Source organism: Grammomys surdaster, unplaced genomic scaffold (genome assembly GCF_004785775.1).
Source record: "Grammomys surdaster isolate TR1022 unplaced genomic scaffold, NIH_TR_1.0 126113, whole genome shotgun sequence".
In the NCBI taxonomy this organism is placed as follows: Eukaryota; Metazoa; Chordata; class Mammalia; order Rodentia; family Muridae; genus Grammomys; species Grammomys surdaster.
The window spans coordinates 5,167,628-5,185,936 of NW_021620921.1; the positions used below are offsets into that span (position 1 = coordinate 5,167,628).

The following is an 18,309-nucleotide window of genomic DNA, read 5'->3' on the forward strand; positions in this document are numbered from 1 at the left end:
ATATATATATATATATATATATATATATATATATATATATATATATACACACACACACACACACACACACACACATATCATCCTTTAATATCACACTTAATGTATCCTTAAGTTTTTTAGTGTTTCATTTTTTTGGTGGGGTGGTACACAAGTCTACATAAGTGTTAACTACATCTAATTTGTTTTATTATTTTTGAGTCTTTATGTCTGTCTGAGCAACCAAGCATCCCTCTCCCATCCAAACTCCATTTGTTTTCCTTCTCCAGAAACACAAAGGTTCCTGGAAACAGAACCCAGGGCTAGCCTGGGGCAAAAGCATAGAGATGCTATCTTTACATAAGCAGTTGCTAAAACAAACAAACGAACAAAAAACACACACATTTCCAAAGACGAACAAAAAATCACACACATTTCCAAAGAAGGAAAAAATGTTCATGCTGGCCTTAGCACTGAGTACTGGGGAGAAAGATGTTTCAGCCCTGATATGTAGCCGTATAGCACACTATTGCTCTCCTGACAAAGTGTAACCCTGGGCTCTAACAGTAGCAAACAGGTACAGTGATTTATCTGGGCATAGCACATCAGCTATGGAGGAAGTCTGTCTTCAGTTAAAAAGTCAGCCTTCCCACTGTAAGACATTAGAGCTTCCTGTGCAGTTTGCTTTTTAGATCCCTTCAAACCTCTTAGGACATGGAACAAATGCCTGGGATGAAGACAGCTGAGTCACATCCTGGTGCCATCAGACTTTTGCTCAGCTCATCTTGTAGAGGGGGATGCTGTTCAGCTCCAGCCATACAACAAAGTGTCTGGCTTCCGTGCCTATCGCCTATGTTTGTGTCCTTACCCAGTCATTGGGAAGCGAATGATCCCCCTGCCTGTGATTTAACACAAGCTAAACTCTCATTGGTGCCTTGACCTTTTAGTTCAGCAACCCCTGTCAAACCCTCTGTTGTGGCCACCTCCTAACCATCCAGCAAATCATCAACCTTCCTTGCTAGTACTAGGGCAGCTGGGAGCTGAAGGAGCCTCATAGATATCCATGAGACCTTTGTTTGCCTATGATTCTCATACCCTTGGGTGTTCTTGGTCCTCACCAGATTCATATAACCAGGCAGTGAGGCGAGAACCGATTTGCTTTGGAGTTCCTTGCAGCCTATGAAATGTACCTCAGCTTACTGGAAATCTAATCCTGTCTCCTTTCTTCATCCTTATTGCACAGACCCCTTAGTGCAGTCTGCTTCAGTTCCTTCACACCGTACCCTCCTCTTCCTTGACCCAGCCTCACAGACAAGTTACAGTGGTGAAGCATGCTGTAAGACATCCAGTAATGCTGGCCTTCCTAAAACAGTACACCTACCTGGTCATTGTGAGCAACAGGATAGTGACCACTTGCAGAGAATCTGGATATAAGGAAATGTGTGCAACTTTAAACCTCCGTTGAGTGCAATTTCATATCTTGTAATTCAAAAGATTCCTTACGATCACCCATACCTTCTATTGTATAACATTGTAGTCGTCTTGAGCTCATTTCTCTAACCTCTGGCATAGGTGTAATAAGCATGACCCTTTAGATCACATGTCATCGGTAAATCATTCATGGATGTGGAGTTGAGCCTCTGACTGAGTTACTGGACACAACTCTCAGAGCCAAGATTCAAGGCATAGTTTTGAGCCCACAGCCTGTATTCAGGCCACTGAAGCACACTGAACCCTAGAAAAAACATCAGGCACTCCTAACTGGAAAATGTCTGAGCTTGATAAAATAACCCCCTGTGGAGAGACTGCCAAAGCAACCAGCCTTGTCTCGAGTTGGAGTTTGTCACATCCATAGTCGTACAGGTTACTCATGGGAAAACATTAACATATTCATTCTTCATGCCTGTTTAGTGTAGTGTTTTTTGTTGCATCTAATATAAACATCATTAGATCTGTGTTTAAAGATTGAAGTCTTGATATTACCTGCTACCAATCCATGGCATAGAACACTGAAAGTAATGTTAACATTTAGTTTATATAATCATAATAATAATACATATATACATACATACATACAGTCTTAGGGTTCCTGTTGCTGTGATTAACACTATGACCAAAGGTAACTTGAGGAGAAAACGATTTATTTCACCTTATAACTCTCAGATCACATCATCGCTGAAATAAATCAGGGCCCATGTGGGAATCTGGAGGCAGAAACTGAAGGCAGAAGCCATGGAAGGTGCTGCCTACTGGTTTCCTCCACAGGGCTTGCTCAGCCGGCTTTCTTATACAACTCAGAATGACTTGCCCCAGGTTGGCACTGCCCACAGTGGGGTGGGCACACATCCATCATTAATCACATCAATGTGAAAATACTCCACAGGCTAGTGCATAGGACAACCTCGTGGGGACATTTTCTCAACGGAGATACCCTCTTTTCAAACACATTTATCTCTGACATGTTACGAAACTAACCAGGATATGTTTATATTTAATATATCTTTCTATAAAAGCAGCGTCATATTCTCTTAGGTGTTTTTCACTTACAAGTCAAGAGCATTCCCAATTGATGGCGACTGAGTAGCCTGACAGCAGATCCAGTCAGACAGAGCATTGAATTTGTAACTCAGGAAATAGGAAAACCAGGACCCCTGTAGAAACTGTCATTCTGTGCTCAGACTTGCTGAGGTGTTGCTATCTAGAACTCAGCTAACAGATACAACACACGGCCTGTGAAGCTACCCTTCCTGTACAAGGGTGAAAAACAGAAGAGAGAGTTGTGTGTCCCTTCTTGACAGGGGAGGTTCTATTTTGGAGGAGAAAATAAGTAATCAACTGTGGGAAATAGACTGTGGCCTTGTAGGCAAGGGAGCTTCTGGAGAAAGGGATTGACAAGCCATGTGTAACAGATAGATCAGGGGACAGAGAGGATTCCCTTTGACCTTTGCCTTGAAACATTTTGTTGTTCCCCAAGGCGACTGCATTTCCTACATTTTACTTACTATTTTATAATCTTAAGATTTTTAGAACATTGTTTTTTTATGTACACTTCCATTCTTTTATTATATGCCTATTTTAATCTCACTGTATTGATAGTTAAATAGTTTATTTTTGAGATTTATTTTATTATTTATATGTCTTGAATGTGTATTTACACACTGCATGCATGTGCCTGTGAATGCCAGAAGAGAGCATTGGATGCCCTGCAACTGGAGTTGCAGGTGGTTCCAGGCCAGCCAGCATGAGTGCTGGGAACTGAATTTAGTTCCTTTGGAAGAGCAGTAAGTTCTCTTAACCACTGCATCATCTCCCTAGTCCCAGTTTCATAATTTAAATAGCTCATTCTTATTTATCAAACATGCACACCATTTCCAACTATGCCATATTAAGTATAATAAAAATACAGCAATTTTTTTTTACAAAGAAGTACTGGGTCATTATCATCTTACTACTACTCTGAGGTTGTTCCTTGAGAAGCTTATAGAAATTTACAGTGGCAACCCCCAATAAGCAGTGAGTTATCTGGTCTTGTTAGCTTTCTTCTCATTCAATCAGATGAGGCATGAATACAGTTGTTTTATTGTGCCAGGCCAAACATGGTGATAAATGTCAGTCTGATACTTTTGTGTTTTTTTCTTTAGTTTTTATATAATATTTTTATGTTGTGTGTGTGCATGCATATGTACACGTGCACATATGTGTGCCATGGTGCTTGTGTGGAGGTGAGAGAATGGCTTTCAGGACTTGGTTCTCTTTTCACTGTAGGTTCAGGGAATCTCACTCAGTTGTCGTGGTTATATGACAATTGTTCCTCACCCCTGAGCCATCTCACCAGCCCTATTTGTGTGTCTTCTCATGCTGCTCCAGTCCTCGTGGCTACCCATTTGGGCCATAGTTTTTACCTTGTAGTTTTACGTAGTTGTGCAAAATACTAAATTTGTTCAATTTTCTAGTTAGCCTTTTTGTCTTTAAGATTTCATCATTTTTCTTTATGTCTCCCGGGGTGCGTATCTATGTGTGAGTTTGTGAACATGAAGGTAGATGCCTAGGGATGTCAGAAAAGAGCTTCAGATTTTCTGGAACTGGAATTAAAGGCAGATGTGACCCGCTAATGTGGGTGCCCAGGTTTGAACTGTCACAGGCATGTGCAATGCTGCCTCAAGAAATGTATCAATCTGGAGACAAATTATCTGGAAGAGACAGGGCCCTGACTGTCATGCTATGCTAATGCTAGGGGTATAGTAAAGATGCTGGAATTGATGGCAGAAAACTAAAGAATAAATTTATCGAAACATATCAAGGAATGGTCTAGAGATCAAAGCAAAGCAAATAGAGAATAGAAATATGCTTCTGTGTTTGACTGGAGCTTTGTTGAGCATCCCGCATCTATTTATTGTTATTATTATTATTATTATTATTATTAATTATTATTATTATTTTCTTTGGGGATTCATACATATCCCTTCCTCTTCCCTCCCTGTGTCCTCCATGTTTCCTCTCAGTTTTACGGCTTCATTATTATATATTCATAGGTATATATAAGTGCAACCTACTAAGTCTGTTTAGTGTTGAACACATTACAATCTGTGTAAGGTGTTTGATAACCTATCAAAGGTTCAACTCTGGGGAAGAATGAATCTCCACTTTATGGCGGCCATTAGTTGCCTATATTCTTCATCTAGGGGGGTGTAGGGCCTTGTGTGATCTTTCAATCCATGTTGGCGTGTTGACTGGTGTCATCTTCTTAGGCCTGTGTTGTTAATACTTCCCAGGTTCAGCATCCTTGTCATGTATAGAGGAAGCTGTCGTATAACAGACATCTTGGTCCTCAGGCTTTTACAATCTTTTTGCCTTCTCTTCCACAGGCTTCGCTGAGGTTTAGGGATAGTGGTTGTAGATGCATCCGTTGGGTTAAACACCCCACTGTCAGTTATTCTGTGCATTTTGACCAGCTGTGGCTTTTTATAAAGGTCTCCATGTGCTTCAAAGAATAGCTGCTTTTATGAGAATTGAAACCTACACTTATCTGGGTAAAAGGATAAGTATTTAGAATACAGTTAGAGATGACATTGATTTTTGAAAGTGGTAGTACTTTCTCCTATATGATACATAACCATGTTAACCGTTGATTTCTGGTACCCGGCATGATTTCCCTCCTGTTAAACAGAGCATAATTAAATCCAATTAGGCAGCTGTTGGTTGCCACCAAGGTATGCATGAGTGCCATTATTTAGCCTTTATGGCTATCTTGCCATGCTGGTCATTATTGTGGTTCCTAGGTGTCATAGCTGGGTAGGACTATAATTTTCTCCCTTGACAGCGTCCTTAGTACCATCACTCAGGGAGAAGGTTACGGGTCAGTTCCAGTCCTGTGCCTGTAATATGTGCTTTATTCAGCAATAAGATCTTACCTTCAAGTTCTAGAATGCAAACAAGGGCATTGGCAATGGGCTTTGGGGGGGGGTTACTTGGACTCTCTGGACTAATAACTCAAAGGGAGGTTTCCTATGCCTGTAACTGGGACCTTCATTTGCTAGCCTGTGACTCTTTGTGGGAATATTATGGCCTCAAGTAATGTCACTTGAGTGTGTGTGTGTGTGTGTGTGTCTGTGTGTGTCTGTGTGTGTGTATGTCTGTGTGTGTGTGTACACTTATATAATATCTACACAAAATGTTTCCCTGTAGCTTTTTAAAAACATCTTTTGTGTTGTTTATCCCTCCTTCTTCTTTCCCTCTGTATTGCCCTGTGTCCCTCCCCAGGTAGTTTCCTGCCCCCATTCTTTCCATCTTCCCCTCCATGGCACCTTCATCCCACTGTCCCCCTTCCTAAAGGAACAAGATGTGGATTCCTGTAGTCTGCACCACTGCCTAATGAGCCCTAGATTCATTACAGACATTGAAATCTGCTTAAGGAACATGTGCATTGCAAAGAAGGGTGCACAGCAGTTCTTTCCCCATTCCTGTTTTAAAACTAAGATAGGAGGTGAAGAGATGGCTCAACAGTTAAAGCACTTGCTATTCTTCCAGAGGACCAGAGTTCAATTCCCACCATTTATGTCAGGACCTATGGGTGACTTCAAAACCTCCATTAACTCTGCCTTCAGTGGCTTCCTTGTGTGCCAGCATACATGTTCACAGACCCATAGACAGTTTTAAAAAATAGGACAGTTAAACAGCTAAGGGGTGTGTGTGTGTGTGTGTGTGTAAAATATACATCTTGGGACTAGGGAGACAGGTGAATGAATATAGTGCTTACTGTAAAAACATGAAGACTTGAGTTTGGATCGCCAGCACCTACATAAGAGCCAGGAACTGCTGCATGTATCTGTAATCCCAGAAGCTGGTTGGGTAGCCAGCCTTGACAAATCAACTTGCTCCGAGTTCACTGAGGGACTCTTTCTCAAAAATAGTGTGGAAAGCAATAGAGGAAGACACCCACTGTTGACCTCTGGTTTTTATACATGCATGCAAAGGATAAGTACGCATGCAAACACACATGCATGCTCACTACACACACTCTTGAAATATGTACTTAATAAACTTACTTTCCAAAATAAAATAAAATTTAAATTAGATGTTAACACACACACACAAAAAGAGCTTTAGAACTGAGTGCCCCTAATCTGGAGATGAAAATGTTCAATGCATAGAACTGCATCTGAGTCTGATGGGGAAGAAAACTTCATAACATGCTTCTACCTTATGTGCAACCATTTTATAAACAAATAATATTAATTGCATGGTTATCTTGGGTATGATGAAGTCCCCAAAGGACTGTATTCATTTTTTGTCATTATAATAGTTGATATTAATTCATTGTAGACTTTTATACCCTTCCATTGTTATGTCATTGAAAAGGCAATAAAATTGTAATGCTAAAAAAAAACCTTACTTTCCCTGAAAACTATGTTGTTTTTATCTGTTCCTGGGATCCATATTATCCATGTATATTTTAATCATTTTTATGTGATTTCAAATTTAAATCCAATTCACTGAAATGTTTTCTTTCTAGTCTCCTGAGAACACAGAGGGCAAAGATGGAACCAAGCTAACTAAGCAGGAGGTAAGCATGCCTTTGACATCCCTGCATAAGCCTTAGCATTGAAATGTCTCATGTTGTCTTCATGTGAAGGAGTGCCATTGCAAGCGAGTTTGCTGTGGCTAAAAGCCAGAGGTCAGAGTCTGCATGCAGTTCCACTTAGTTTAGGCATGTTTCGTTGAATACTCTGATAAGGTATTTTTCAATATTGTTTGTGTTTCTGCCTGTTGCTCTTGCTGTCTGTCAAAATGGGTGTTGAGAATTCCTTCTAGACAGAGAGCAAGATAATAGGTAAATTCATCAAGGAGAAAAGAGCCTGCTACTTATAACAAGAAAATGAAAGGTTGTTGATTTCATAAATTTTCTGCTCCAATGAATGAATTATGAATTCCTTTTATGATTCTGAGTATTTACCTAAGAGGATTCATCTCTAAAGACAAAACTATGAAACGATTCCTAATACGTCAAAATATTAAAGCTTTTTTTTTAATTAGGGAAATTCTTTAGTTACTCAGATAAACAATTAGTCCATGAATTAAGGATGCTTTGTGTTAAAATATAGAAACCCAGAAAAGGGTTAAGAACTTGTAAGACATGGTTATGTCTGACCCTTGCTGGAGATACCAAAGGAGATGTCTTTAAAACTCAGAAGTGAGATGTGTGTTTGAGATGACAGCTATTCCCTTTTGCATAGAGCTTTCCAGTGCGTGGAAAACTTCAGCTCTTACACTTAAATGTATAGACTAAGAGGAGTCACAAGAGAGCAAAACCAATATCCAGTTACAGATCCTTTGATGGGTGATTCATATTATGGTTAATAATTCAGAGGAATTCATCTTGATACCCAGACCCCTGCATGAGCTTTGTACTCGGAACTCATTCTGCCACGGAGAAAATTTTTAAGAGAAGCTATAATGTAAAAACAAAACGCCCTGCCCTCATCAGTCATGTGCCAGTCAGGAACTGTTGGAAGTAATCATGAAATCAGAAATCTACAATCAAGTCACCACACATGCTAGAGCTAACCAAAACTTGATTGACATGCAGAATATGGCAAGACATAATTTTTAGAAGAGTTGGTGAAGTATAACCTCAATGTGTTTGGATTTAGGTAACACACACGTGGACACACACACACACACACACACACAGTGCATTTGGGGTTTTCTCTGCGGGTTGATATTTAACTTGATCATTCAGAAAGCCTCAAAACCATTGCTCAGAGGAAACGTTTGACTGCAGAAAGCGTACCCAGTCATTCTGTGCCAGAAGCAAATTCTACTAGCTGGGGTACACATAAAAAATAAACATGAGTTTTGTATATATGACTTAGGTATGTTAGTTAGCCCAAGGATTCTCATGCTTGATGCTTTTCTGTTTTGTTTTTATTTACCATTTTTTATTACATATTTTTTATATTATTCCTAACAAAAATATTTTGTAGACAATGTCTTTTTTTTTTAAATAAACCTGTTATTCAAGCCAAAGTCAGATTAAAACTCATCATGTGCCTTCAGGACATCAACAGTCATTTGAAAGTAAAAGGTCAGTGGTCAGCTTGATTGTTGACTGACACTCAGAACTGCAGGAAGTACAGGATTGATCTCCACCCTATCCCCAGTGAACTGAAATCCAGTTCAAACTGAATTTTCCAGTATGCTGTATTGCATGTTAGCCAGGATGAACAGATACCAGTTACAAAGGAAGCTCTTCTTTTGAAGATTTCCCACTATGGCTGTGGTATTTGGAGGGCATTGTACAGAGCCCTGAACTTCAGGAGACTTGGACAATAAATGACCTAAACAGTATTTCATGACCATTACGCTCTGCCGCTTACAGAGTCTTTCATTTCCATTCTTCAATGTGTGTCTATTCAATAACCCTAAGAAGCACCTCCACCTTTCTCTCCTTGTGGTGGAGAAAGCACCCAGCACCTTGTATATACATGTTCAGCTTTACCACGCTACTATACCCCTGCCCAAGAAGCAGTCCTTATCAGAAACATATGAGCACCTACGAATGTTCCCACCACTGTTCCAGGCCCTGTGGGTCCCATAGTGAAAATCCAGCAAAACTTTGCCTTCCTAAAGACTCCATTTGAGTATGGAAAAGAGAGGAAAGTAAAATGATCGGATATTTGCTGTTAAAGAGAATGGCGACTGTCAGAACCGAACCGTGCTGGGTTTGATAGCAGACAGTGGATACAGTGATCCCTATTTTATCTCAAGGAGAAGTGTTCTTAGAGAGATAATAAAATTTTCTCCAAATGTTACAACTTGTAATCAGCAGAACCAAAGAAAACACCTGAGGCCCCTGATCCTCAATCCTTATTCACCACCCACCTTTTGTGTGGGGCTTCAGTCAAGTGACCCAGTTCCTCATTCTTCATCTTCTCCACTGCCCCAGCCAAGGCTGGCCTTCTGTCTCTGTTTTCCAGTGTTGAAAAGGAAAAGCCGCTCATGCTGAATTTCTTGTTTGTTTTGTTTTTGAGAATCAAAAGCAGCTTGACTTTTAAGCTTTGCTTTCAAAGAGCATGCTGAGGCTCAGAAGCAAAGGGGCATCTTGTGAAAATAAGTTTGAAGCAATAATCTGCAAAGTCCAGTGATTCTGCTTGGATCTTTCTCTCCCTTTGAACTTTAAGCAGGTAGATGTGTGTACTGCGTTTGCAGCCAGGATGTTGAAATAGACCCTGTGCTTTTCAGATGCAGGCCATCGGTCAATCAATAATGCCTACTGTATACTTCCAATGTCTCCAGTATCTATAACCCACAGTGACCCAGCAGCCTAAAACCCTTCATTCTCTGTCTAAGACTCATTATTTCTACAACTTTTTCCTATGATTTCTCACTTAATCAACAAACTAAGAGAAATTCTGTAACAGCCGTCTCCCCTATCCAGTTCTACCAAGTAAAGGCTGAACCTTAAATGAATATTTCAAATGCTTTTAATGTTTTAAAGGAGACTAAATACCAGTCTAGTCTGTTTCATATCCCATAAATTTAGTCCAATCATTTATAGATGTTAAGGCTGTGGAAGCGGATCTAACTTTCCAGGAAGGTGTCCACATTTGCAGGCATAAGCGCAGTGTTGACTGAGTGAATTGTTAGTCTCAGCCGTCACTTCAGGGAAAAAAGAAAATCCGGTGTGGTGATTACTGGAAAGGAAGTTTTTTAAAAAGCCTTTTTTTTTTTTTATAACACAGAAGAGCTGGTAAATTTTAGGTAGGAAGTCATAAAGTGATTTTATGTGAAACAACTACTTTTTGGAGTCTGGCTGAGTTGGATAGCCTATAGAGACTATTGTCATATCAGTTTCCCAAGCATTTCTTTTGGAATGCTTATCCTGAATCTAAATTAAGTCTGTGGATCAGTCCGCTGCAGGCCAAGCCTGTAGAGCAGCGTTGTGCTGAGTCCATCCCTCTGGAAAGCCTGTTATGCATGTTCAAATGTTGGCATGGAGAGGCAAGGGTTTGCAGCTGTGAAATCCTTCACATGACTTTTTTTAAAAACCTCTCTTTAATAAGGTTTTGCCAACAGCTGCTGGTCAGCAAATCGACAGTTATGTATAATGGTTAGAGCGTTTGACCCCTTTCTGTAAATGATAATCTGTGGTTTTCTGGCGCTTGCTTCTTCCATTTGCCTCAACACTTACTAAGGGTCCATGCTAGGCATTGACAGGACTGAAATAGAAAAGGATCACCATCCTGTGGGTAGGAAACTGCAATGACTGCCAAAGAGAAGCCAACAGAATCCTTGTGGGTTAGCAGGCAAGCAGGACAGGATTTGGATAAGGTTTATTTGCTTCCCTCCGGACAGGAGGCTGACACTCATCCCTGAGGACATGGTCACTTTCTTCTCTGTACTTGTTAAATAGTGTGAGTATATTTTGAGGCCATACAAAAGCTTCAGACCTGAGCTCTGTGGTAACCAAGGGATAGATAACGTTCTGTTCTTCCCCATTCAGAATCCATGTTGAGGAACCATGGGTCATACATGTTTGCAAAGCTTAAGTGGCAATATTGTCTTTTTTTTCAATATTACTCAATGTGGTTGACCATCCTGAAAAAGGCATCGCAGGATTTGGGTCTCCTGTCTCCTAGGAACTTGTGGGTGTGACGGCTCAAATGCACCCAGGAGAATCCTAGCAGGCATCTTGGTGTCTTTTATGGAGAATCCCTCATCCATCTTTCTTTCCTGAGCATAGTCATGCCTCAAGCTGTGTGCTAACTGTTACATCCTGTTCTGAGTGGTGACTGTGTCCCAGGCAACAACTTAACCTGCACGACGACTTCCTATTCTTTGCCTATTCTGTTAGCTGGATTTAAGTCCAGCTCTGATTGTTCATTGAGACCCCAGGGTTAAAATTATTCATGGCTGCTCTGGCCCTTCATTTCCTTCTGCTGTTTAAAGAATGACGGGTTTAGCTTCTCTTGGGACTTTCACCAAGAAAATCTTTTGCTATAGCAATGTCAAGAACTATTTCCTCCAGTATGACCTGGTCCACTGACCTAGCCTGATCATGGCACAGATTCAAGAATTTCTCCAGTTCTTCTCAGTTATGACATGAGGTCCCACTGACCATTTTTGCTGGCCCAGTTATGAAAAATTATATGAAGCATTTAAATTATCATAATGAGTCAGAGTCTTCATAAACCAATGTGAGTCAGGGAAAAGCTCAAATTCATTTATTCAGCAATTATTCTGGGATGTGAAAGGTAGTATCTGCTGTTCTACTGGAGATGGGAAAGCGAGCAGAAGGACCAGGAAGGATGGAGTGAAACCTGCGAAGAAAGCCGGTTTTAGTTTGAGGATGTTAAATCCCTTCACCCAGGACAAGTTGGTTCTCCTGGATAGTTAAGAGTGTCATCTTTATGTGCTGGATGCTTGTATTATTTTGTGTTTTCTTTAGGATGACATTGGCTAGTAACTGATATAATCCTCAAAAGGTTTTCTGAAGAATAAAAAGCCAACTATATTCAATATCTATCTAATCGATTTTTTAAATGTTTGAAATGAAGAGATTAGTGGAACCTGTTTTAAGTAGATAATTGTGTTGACTTTGTTCTGGGTTTGAAAAGAACAAAAACAGTACAAAACAAAAACAAACAAACAATCTTTCTTACCTGTGCAAGATTTGCAGTCATTGTTCCCCAGCAGCGCAGAGATGGGAAGGTACCAGGTTGGTTCTGTGGTGATTACTTACATGTCTCTTACTAGCTTACGGTTTTGGTTCCATTTTAAAGAGACCATGTTTAAAGGTAATTCCGAGTTCTTACAACAAATTATCATAAAAGAAGTGACTGTGGTTTAGGGTGGAGCTAGGATTCCTCTCTTTTCTCTTCTCCAAGCACTCTTAACTGGGAGAAGCCACTTGATGAAGGGTGAACCTGTGTCTTGTAGCAGTGCTTTCTCTGGAGTGCTCGGTGGACTTGGTGTGTTTCATGGTGCTAACTTGTAGAGGATGGGTGTCACATGCTTCATTCTCTCAACAGGGTAGAATATATCAAGAATGAATTTTTACAACTAACCTGGATGTTAATAAATACCAAAAACAATTTTTTTTTTTACTCTTTCTTTTGTAGCCCACAAGACGGTCGGCCAGATTGTCAGCGGTAAGTCCTCAGAGCCCCTTGTTGTAGCTTCCTAGGAATATGCACTCCCTTGTCTAAAGCAAAAGGACAATTACCTGGATTTTCTTTGAGTTTCTTTTCCTTTTGGAAAGTACTTGGGGGTCGTAATTTCCAGCAAATCTGACCCATGTTGCCAAGCAATTCACTTGATTATCTGTGTCCATGAGAAACAGTGGCCAGGGCCATTATCCAGTACATAAAGCCCATGCAGATTGGAAGTGATAAATCCCTGAGACGAGCAAGTACATTCAGGGAATCCTGATTCCAAATTCTACACCTGTTAATGTTGAAATGGATCCAGAGTGTAGATTCTCTGCCCACAACCCATACTAGTGTGCATTTTATTCCTGGATCAGAATGACCCTAAAGTAAAGTAATCCATACGCTTTAGCTGTATTCCGGGCCTGGGACATCTTAAAAGAGTGGCACTTTTACTTTGTCTCATGGAGTCTTCTTCGGTAGGCCATGCCCAGGAGAGGATGGGGATTAGAATAGAGCTAAGCTGGAGAGGTGAGAGTGAGCCTGTGCTACAGCTACGAGCCAACCTTTAAGTGCTGCTCTCTGGCTCTTGTGCTCCTCAATTCTTCCTCATTCAGTAACAGACCAGACTCTGGATGACTAGAGGATTTTGCCCCCAGCTACCTTCTGAAAGGAAACAAAAAAGAACTGAGGAAAGTTTCCCTGACAGTGAATCATCCCCACACTGAACGTTACAGGCACTGCTGAATGTATGTGCAAGTGGCTGTTCCCTTACGAGTGGAAGGGTTTCATTCACATGACTTCATAGAGCAGCGGCATCAATCACCAGAAATACTAAAGGGATGTTGCAAATAGAAAACCAGTAAGGGAATAACCCTTGAAAGTCAAAGGAAGACCAAAATTTAAAAGAGTGTTTTTGTGAGCTCCACGAACCTGCAGCGTAAGGAGCCCCTTTCACTGAGATGGCCCGTGGGGCCAGCTCAGCCTATCTGAAGCCAGCAGTGTTCCAGACTCTAAACCTCTGAGAACCGGGGAGATGGCTCACTGGGAAAAGTGTTTGTCATGCATGCAAGCATGAGATCTGTGTTCGGATGCCCAGCACTCATCTAAAGAGCTAAGTGTAGCTGTGTGTAGCTGTGCATCCCAGCACTGGAAAGCGGAGGCAAGAGAATCCGGAAGCACCAAGTCCAGCCAGTCCAGCCAGCCACTTGTAGAGAGTGTTTGAGGAGCACACTCTCTCTCTCTCTCTCTCTCTCTCTCTCTCTCTCTCACACACACACACAATCTTAGTTTCTTAGTACTATTTTGATAACACTGAATGCTGAACCAGAATAAAAGGTCCATCTCACAGAAAATGATGGAAGTGGAAACAATTTGCTAACAATCACAGAAACATATACTGATCTGTCAAAACTTACAATGAAGAATTTTAAAGCTAGAAAGAGTTAGGAGCCAGGAAAGCTTCTGTATTTGGAAGGCACACTGAAGATTTAGAGGAGGAGGAAGACTAATAAAAATTTTCTTAATTTTCAAGCTCAACTTTTTTTTTTTAATTCATTTGAAAGGGCTTTTCTTTTGCTTTTCCCTTTTAAAAGAAATATTGTCGTTACATGTATTTACTTGTGCATGAAGGAGTCGGAGGCTAACTTGCAGGAGGCAGTTTTCTCTTTCCATTATGGGTGCCCCAGGGAGAAAACTCAGGTTATCAGGCTTAGCAGCAAACACCTTTATCTGCTATCTCACTCGCCCTCCTGTTTGATTTTTTTTTGAGATCATGTATCACTCTGTAGCCCAGGCTGGCCTCAAACTGGTAACCATCTCCTGATTCAGTGTCCTGAGTGCTGGGGTTACTGGAGTGACTCACCATGTCTGGCTTTGTTTCTAACTGCTGGTCCTTTGGAACCCAGCTGTCTCCAATTAAATTTTATACATAAAGGCTATATTGAATATGATCTCCAAATCTTTTACAGATACTGGGGGGGGGGCACACATTTTCTTCACAGGAGATACCCTGGACAGTGTTTTCTATTTTTAAAACATTCTTTTAGTTCTCAGACAGATGTACACCTTTTAAACCTTTATTAGAGAAATATTTGACCTAAAACACCCACAGAGAAGAATCTTAACTCTAATAGCCAGACAAATTGCTGCATTTATATTCATAATCAAAAGCTCCAGAGATAAGTGAGCCCGGTGTTGTGCGTTAGTTCTTACCTTGTGCTGACTTCAAAGGGATGAAACAAAAAGGCGTGGCTACGGAACCTGAGATCTGTGTCAGGGGGAGGGATTTGGATAAGGCTTTGAGGGACATCACAGGCCTCATCCTTGATGACCTATGGATGGTGGACTCTGCGATTTGTCGTAGTTTCTAGTCTGTCGGTAAGGCCACTGAGAGTGAACTCAAGTCCTTTAGCCAGGGCCAGTGTTTCTCCTTTTGCTGTGATGGTGTGAAAAAAGGAACTCTGTAGCTACCAGAAAGAGAAACTTAAACCCGCCCCGGAGAGCTCTACTGGACCAGAGCCTAATGAGTCAGCTTTCTCTTCCCATCTGCAAACCTGGGACGAAAATAGTACCTGATACCGAAAGGACCAGCCCCAAATGAACAGAGCCACCGTCAGAGCCTATGGCTGTTTCACCCCATTTGTCTTCTTTTTAGTGCTAATGGCATACATTTCAGTATTTGTATAATTTAAATTATTTCTGCAGAAACCTGTTCCACCAAAACCGGAGCCTAAACCAAGAAAAACATCTGCTAAGGTAAGAGGTATTCCCTTCTTCCCTCCCTTGGCTTTCTAAACAATTAATAAATTATAAATCCTGTGCCTAAAATCATCTGAGGAGAGATCCTGTTTAATGACTCAGGCTAAAATGTACAGACTACACCGTTGCCCCCGCCATTATGGGCTTTCTTTAAAGCTGCAAGGCACCATTTTACACGTTAGTAGGAATGTGTTTTCCATTTGGTCAGGGAGTACAGCAAGTTGCTCTAAACAACCTTGTGTGAACAGCCTGGCAGCTCCTTCAGAACTTATAGTAAATCACAAGGTAGACGGGTGCGATTAGATCTGGCCCTGGACCCCATTGCTGCTACCAGTACCAGATGTCAGAGGTGGGCTCACAGCCTCATATAATTGCTAGTAGATGGCCATTCCTGTGACTAGCAATAAAAATACGATCACTTACTCTAGCAAGTAGCTAGCATTAGACCGACATGCGAGACACGTTCTGAATGCTTTACTTAGTCACCCCCAGCTCAGTCTACTCTATTGAAATAGATAGGAATATGTTGTTTTAGCAGGAAAAGTAAAGTTCATTACTGCCCATGAATTTAGCCACAGTGACTATCCTGTGCCGTACCCCTCAAACTCTCTGAAATTGTGTGTGGTAGTGAATACAGTTTTCCACTGTGATGCATGCATAAAATTAGCAACATTGCTTCATCTGGTTCTTTATTTTAAATACTTTTCTAGTTGTGAAAGATGTACAACTTCACATGACTGGTCATACTGGACAGCAACAGGAAAAGCCACGGCCCCTGGTGGGTGGGTTTTTCCCCAGGCTTTTCCCCTTTTACCAGGCTCTATGGCTGCCCTCACCACAGCAAAACCACTCATGGGAGAAATGTCCCTGGAGCTATTGATACCTGTGCCAGTCACCATTTTCCCACAGAATAGAAGTGCAGGCAGCCTAGGTGAAAAAGCAAAGTTGGGTCCCTACTTTCCGATAAGGCCCCGATGGTATCCACCACTGTGTCTGGCTGGGTTCTGGCAGGGGCTCCTTGGTGTTTGCTAACGTCCCAGTGTGCCTAACACGTTTTTCTGTTTCCCTGTGCTTCAATCCATTAGAAAGAACCTGGAACAAAGATTAGCAGAGGTGCTAAGGGGAAGAAGGAAGAAAAGCAGGAAGCTGGAAAGGAAGGTACTACACCATCTGCAAATGGTGACTCTAAAGCTGAAGAGGTACTTTCCACAAACACCTCCCACTGACCCAATCAGTGTCTTAAAAGAAATTGCTCAGTCCTTCAGCTCTGGATAGCACGCTCATAACGTCTCTCTTTATTGCCTGTAATGTTACTGCAGATCCACGTCTCTCGTTCAGCTGTTAATGTCTCAGCCTGCAGAAGTCCCCCACCCAGCACACTGTCAGTAAAGGGGCAGATTGAAACAGTGAGAGTTAAGGGTACAGTAGACATTCCGCATGTTTGCAGTGAATAGAATCAGAGAGTAGCGTGCTGTTTCTTACCATGCACACGGGAGCCTGCAGGTAAGGCTTCTGTGGTTGTTTGAATAGCAGAAAGCAGTAAGCGCTGCAGTGTTGCCGCAATGCATTCCTGCCTTGTCTGTCCACCCAGAGTTGAAGTGTTTCCAAGTAGACCTGGAAGCAAAAACAGGCCAAAGCTCAAGTGTGTTTCTTGGTGGGTGGACTTGCCTTTGCTTATACTTGTTTTACTGGTAACTAGATGTCCTCTTTCTCTCTCTTTCTCTCTCTCTTTCTTTCTTATTCACAGGCACAGAGAACTGAATCTATAGATAACAAGGGAGAATGAATTGTCATGGAAAACTAGGGTCGATTTCACGTACCTCTTGGGACAACTTTTAAAAGCTATTTTTACCAAGTATTTTGTAAATGCTAATTTTTTAGGACTCTATTAGTCGGCATAAAATCTATATGAAGATGGACATTTTATCCTCTTACAGTGATACTTTTTTGGAAATTTCCATCATCCTCAAGTCAAGTAAATACCAATTTAATATCGGAGCTGCGTGTGAAATGGATTCAGCATTCCATGCCCTTGCTTTAAAAATTTAGTCCTGTGCATACTGTGTTGTTTTTACTGTGCATATTTGAATTTTTCATGCAATTTTTCTAGAGCAATAATCAGTGGTGCTTTTGTGCCTAGGTTTTATGTGATTTTAATGAAGTATGGATAGTTGTGGCCACCTGCTGACTATTTGTGGTTTAAAATAAAAAGGTTTTCTTGTCTGCAAAATACCCACCTGTTTGTGTCTTTACTAAATTTCAGAAGTGATTCATTTGATTAATGCAGACGATGTAAGGAATATCCACAGCTGGTACCATGACGTTATCTCCAAGAAGTCAGACAGCACTGACTCATAGTTTTCTGGAATTTTAACATTATCATTTTCATAAAACATGTATGACTGTTAGGGTAGGGGAATTACATCCACCTCACTTTGTAACATGAATGGTCAGTAAGTAATAGTTGCTGTGTATAATAAACCTTAATATAATACCAACATTGTTAAAAATAAGACAGAGCTCTGCTAAACCATAACTAGAAAAAAATAAAAATAAGCTGGGTAGGGTAGCACTTCTGACGAACAGGTGGATCTCTGAGAGTTTGAGGTCAACCTGGTCTACAGAGCTAGTCCCAGACCAGTCAGAGCTACATAGTGAGGGCGGCGGGAGTGTGTGCGTGCGTGTGTGCGTGCGTGTGTGCTCATTTTTTTAATGTCCCCCACTTTCAGAATAGCACCAAGTCAGATTTGTATAAAAGCGCTTTCCTGTCTATGAGGACCTTAGGGCTGTGAGGGCTCTTGGTCCCACACAGCCACGCTGGCTGCAGTGTGTGTCAGCCTAAGAGAAACACTGGCCAGGATGTTGTTAGAGTGAGGAAAAATGGAAGTGTGCGACTTAATGGAAGGGGAGAATCCAGCCTTGACTT

The 18,309-nt window shown here is 41.2% G+C and overlaps 1 protein-coding gene and 2 long non-coding RNA genes across 5 annotated transcripts in view; 1 reads left to right on the forward strand and 2 right to left on the reverse strand.

Moving 5' to 3' along the window:
* LOC114611476 overlaps positions 1 to 9,651 on the reverse strand; it is an 18,051-nt gene extending 8,400 nt beyond the window's left edge. The window contains exon 1 of the long non-coding RNA XR_003709837.1: positions 9,358 to 9,651. This is a non-coding gene — a long non-coding RNA (uncharacterized LOC114611476). The remainder of the gene's footprint in view (positions 1 to 9,357) is intronic.
* Hmgn3 (high mobility group nucleosomal binding domain 3) overlaps positions 1 to 17,615 on the forward strand; it is a 37,738-nt gene extending 20,123 nt beyond the window's left edge. Inside the window, exons 2-7 of one of the 3 annotated variants that reach the window (XM_028756212.1) lie at positions 6,989 to 7,039; positions 12,597 to 12,626; positions 15,330 to 15,380; positions 16,469 to 16,582; positions 16,703 to 16,886; positions 17,131 to 17,615. In XM_028756212.1, coding sequence (XP_028612045.1) covers positions 6,989 to 7,039; positions 12,597 to 12,626; positions 15,330 to 15,380; positions 16,469 to 16,582; positions 16,703 to 16,837 — 381 coding nt within the window. In that variant the 3' untranslated portion in view covers positions 16,838 to 16,886; positions 17,131 to 17,615. The remainder of the gene's footprint in view (positions 1 to 6,988; positions 7,040 to 12,596; positions 12,627 to 15,329; positions 15,381 to 16,468; positions 16,583 to 16,702; positions 16,887 to 17,130) is intronic. The other 2 variants (XM_028756213.1, XM_028756214.1) reach the window with 2 other exon arrangements.
* On the reverse strand, positions 11,685 to 12,847 carry LOC114611475. The gene is made up of 2 exons (XR_003709836.1): positions 12,138 to 12,847; positions 11,685 to 11,795 (listed from the first exon to the last, which is right to left on the reverse strand). It is a non-coding gene; the product is annotated as an uncharacterized LOC114611475 (long non-coding RNA).
* Positions 17,616 to 18,309: the final 694 nt, after the last annotated feature.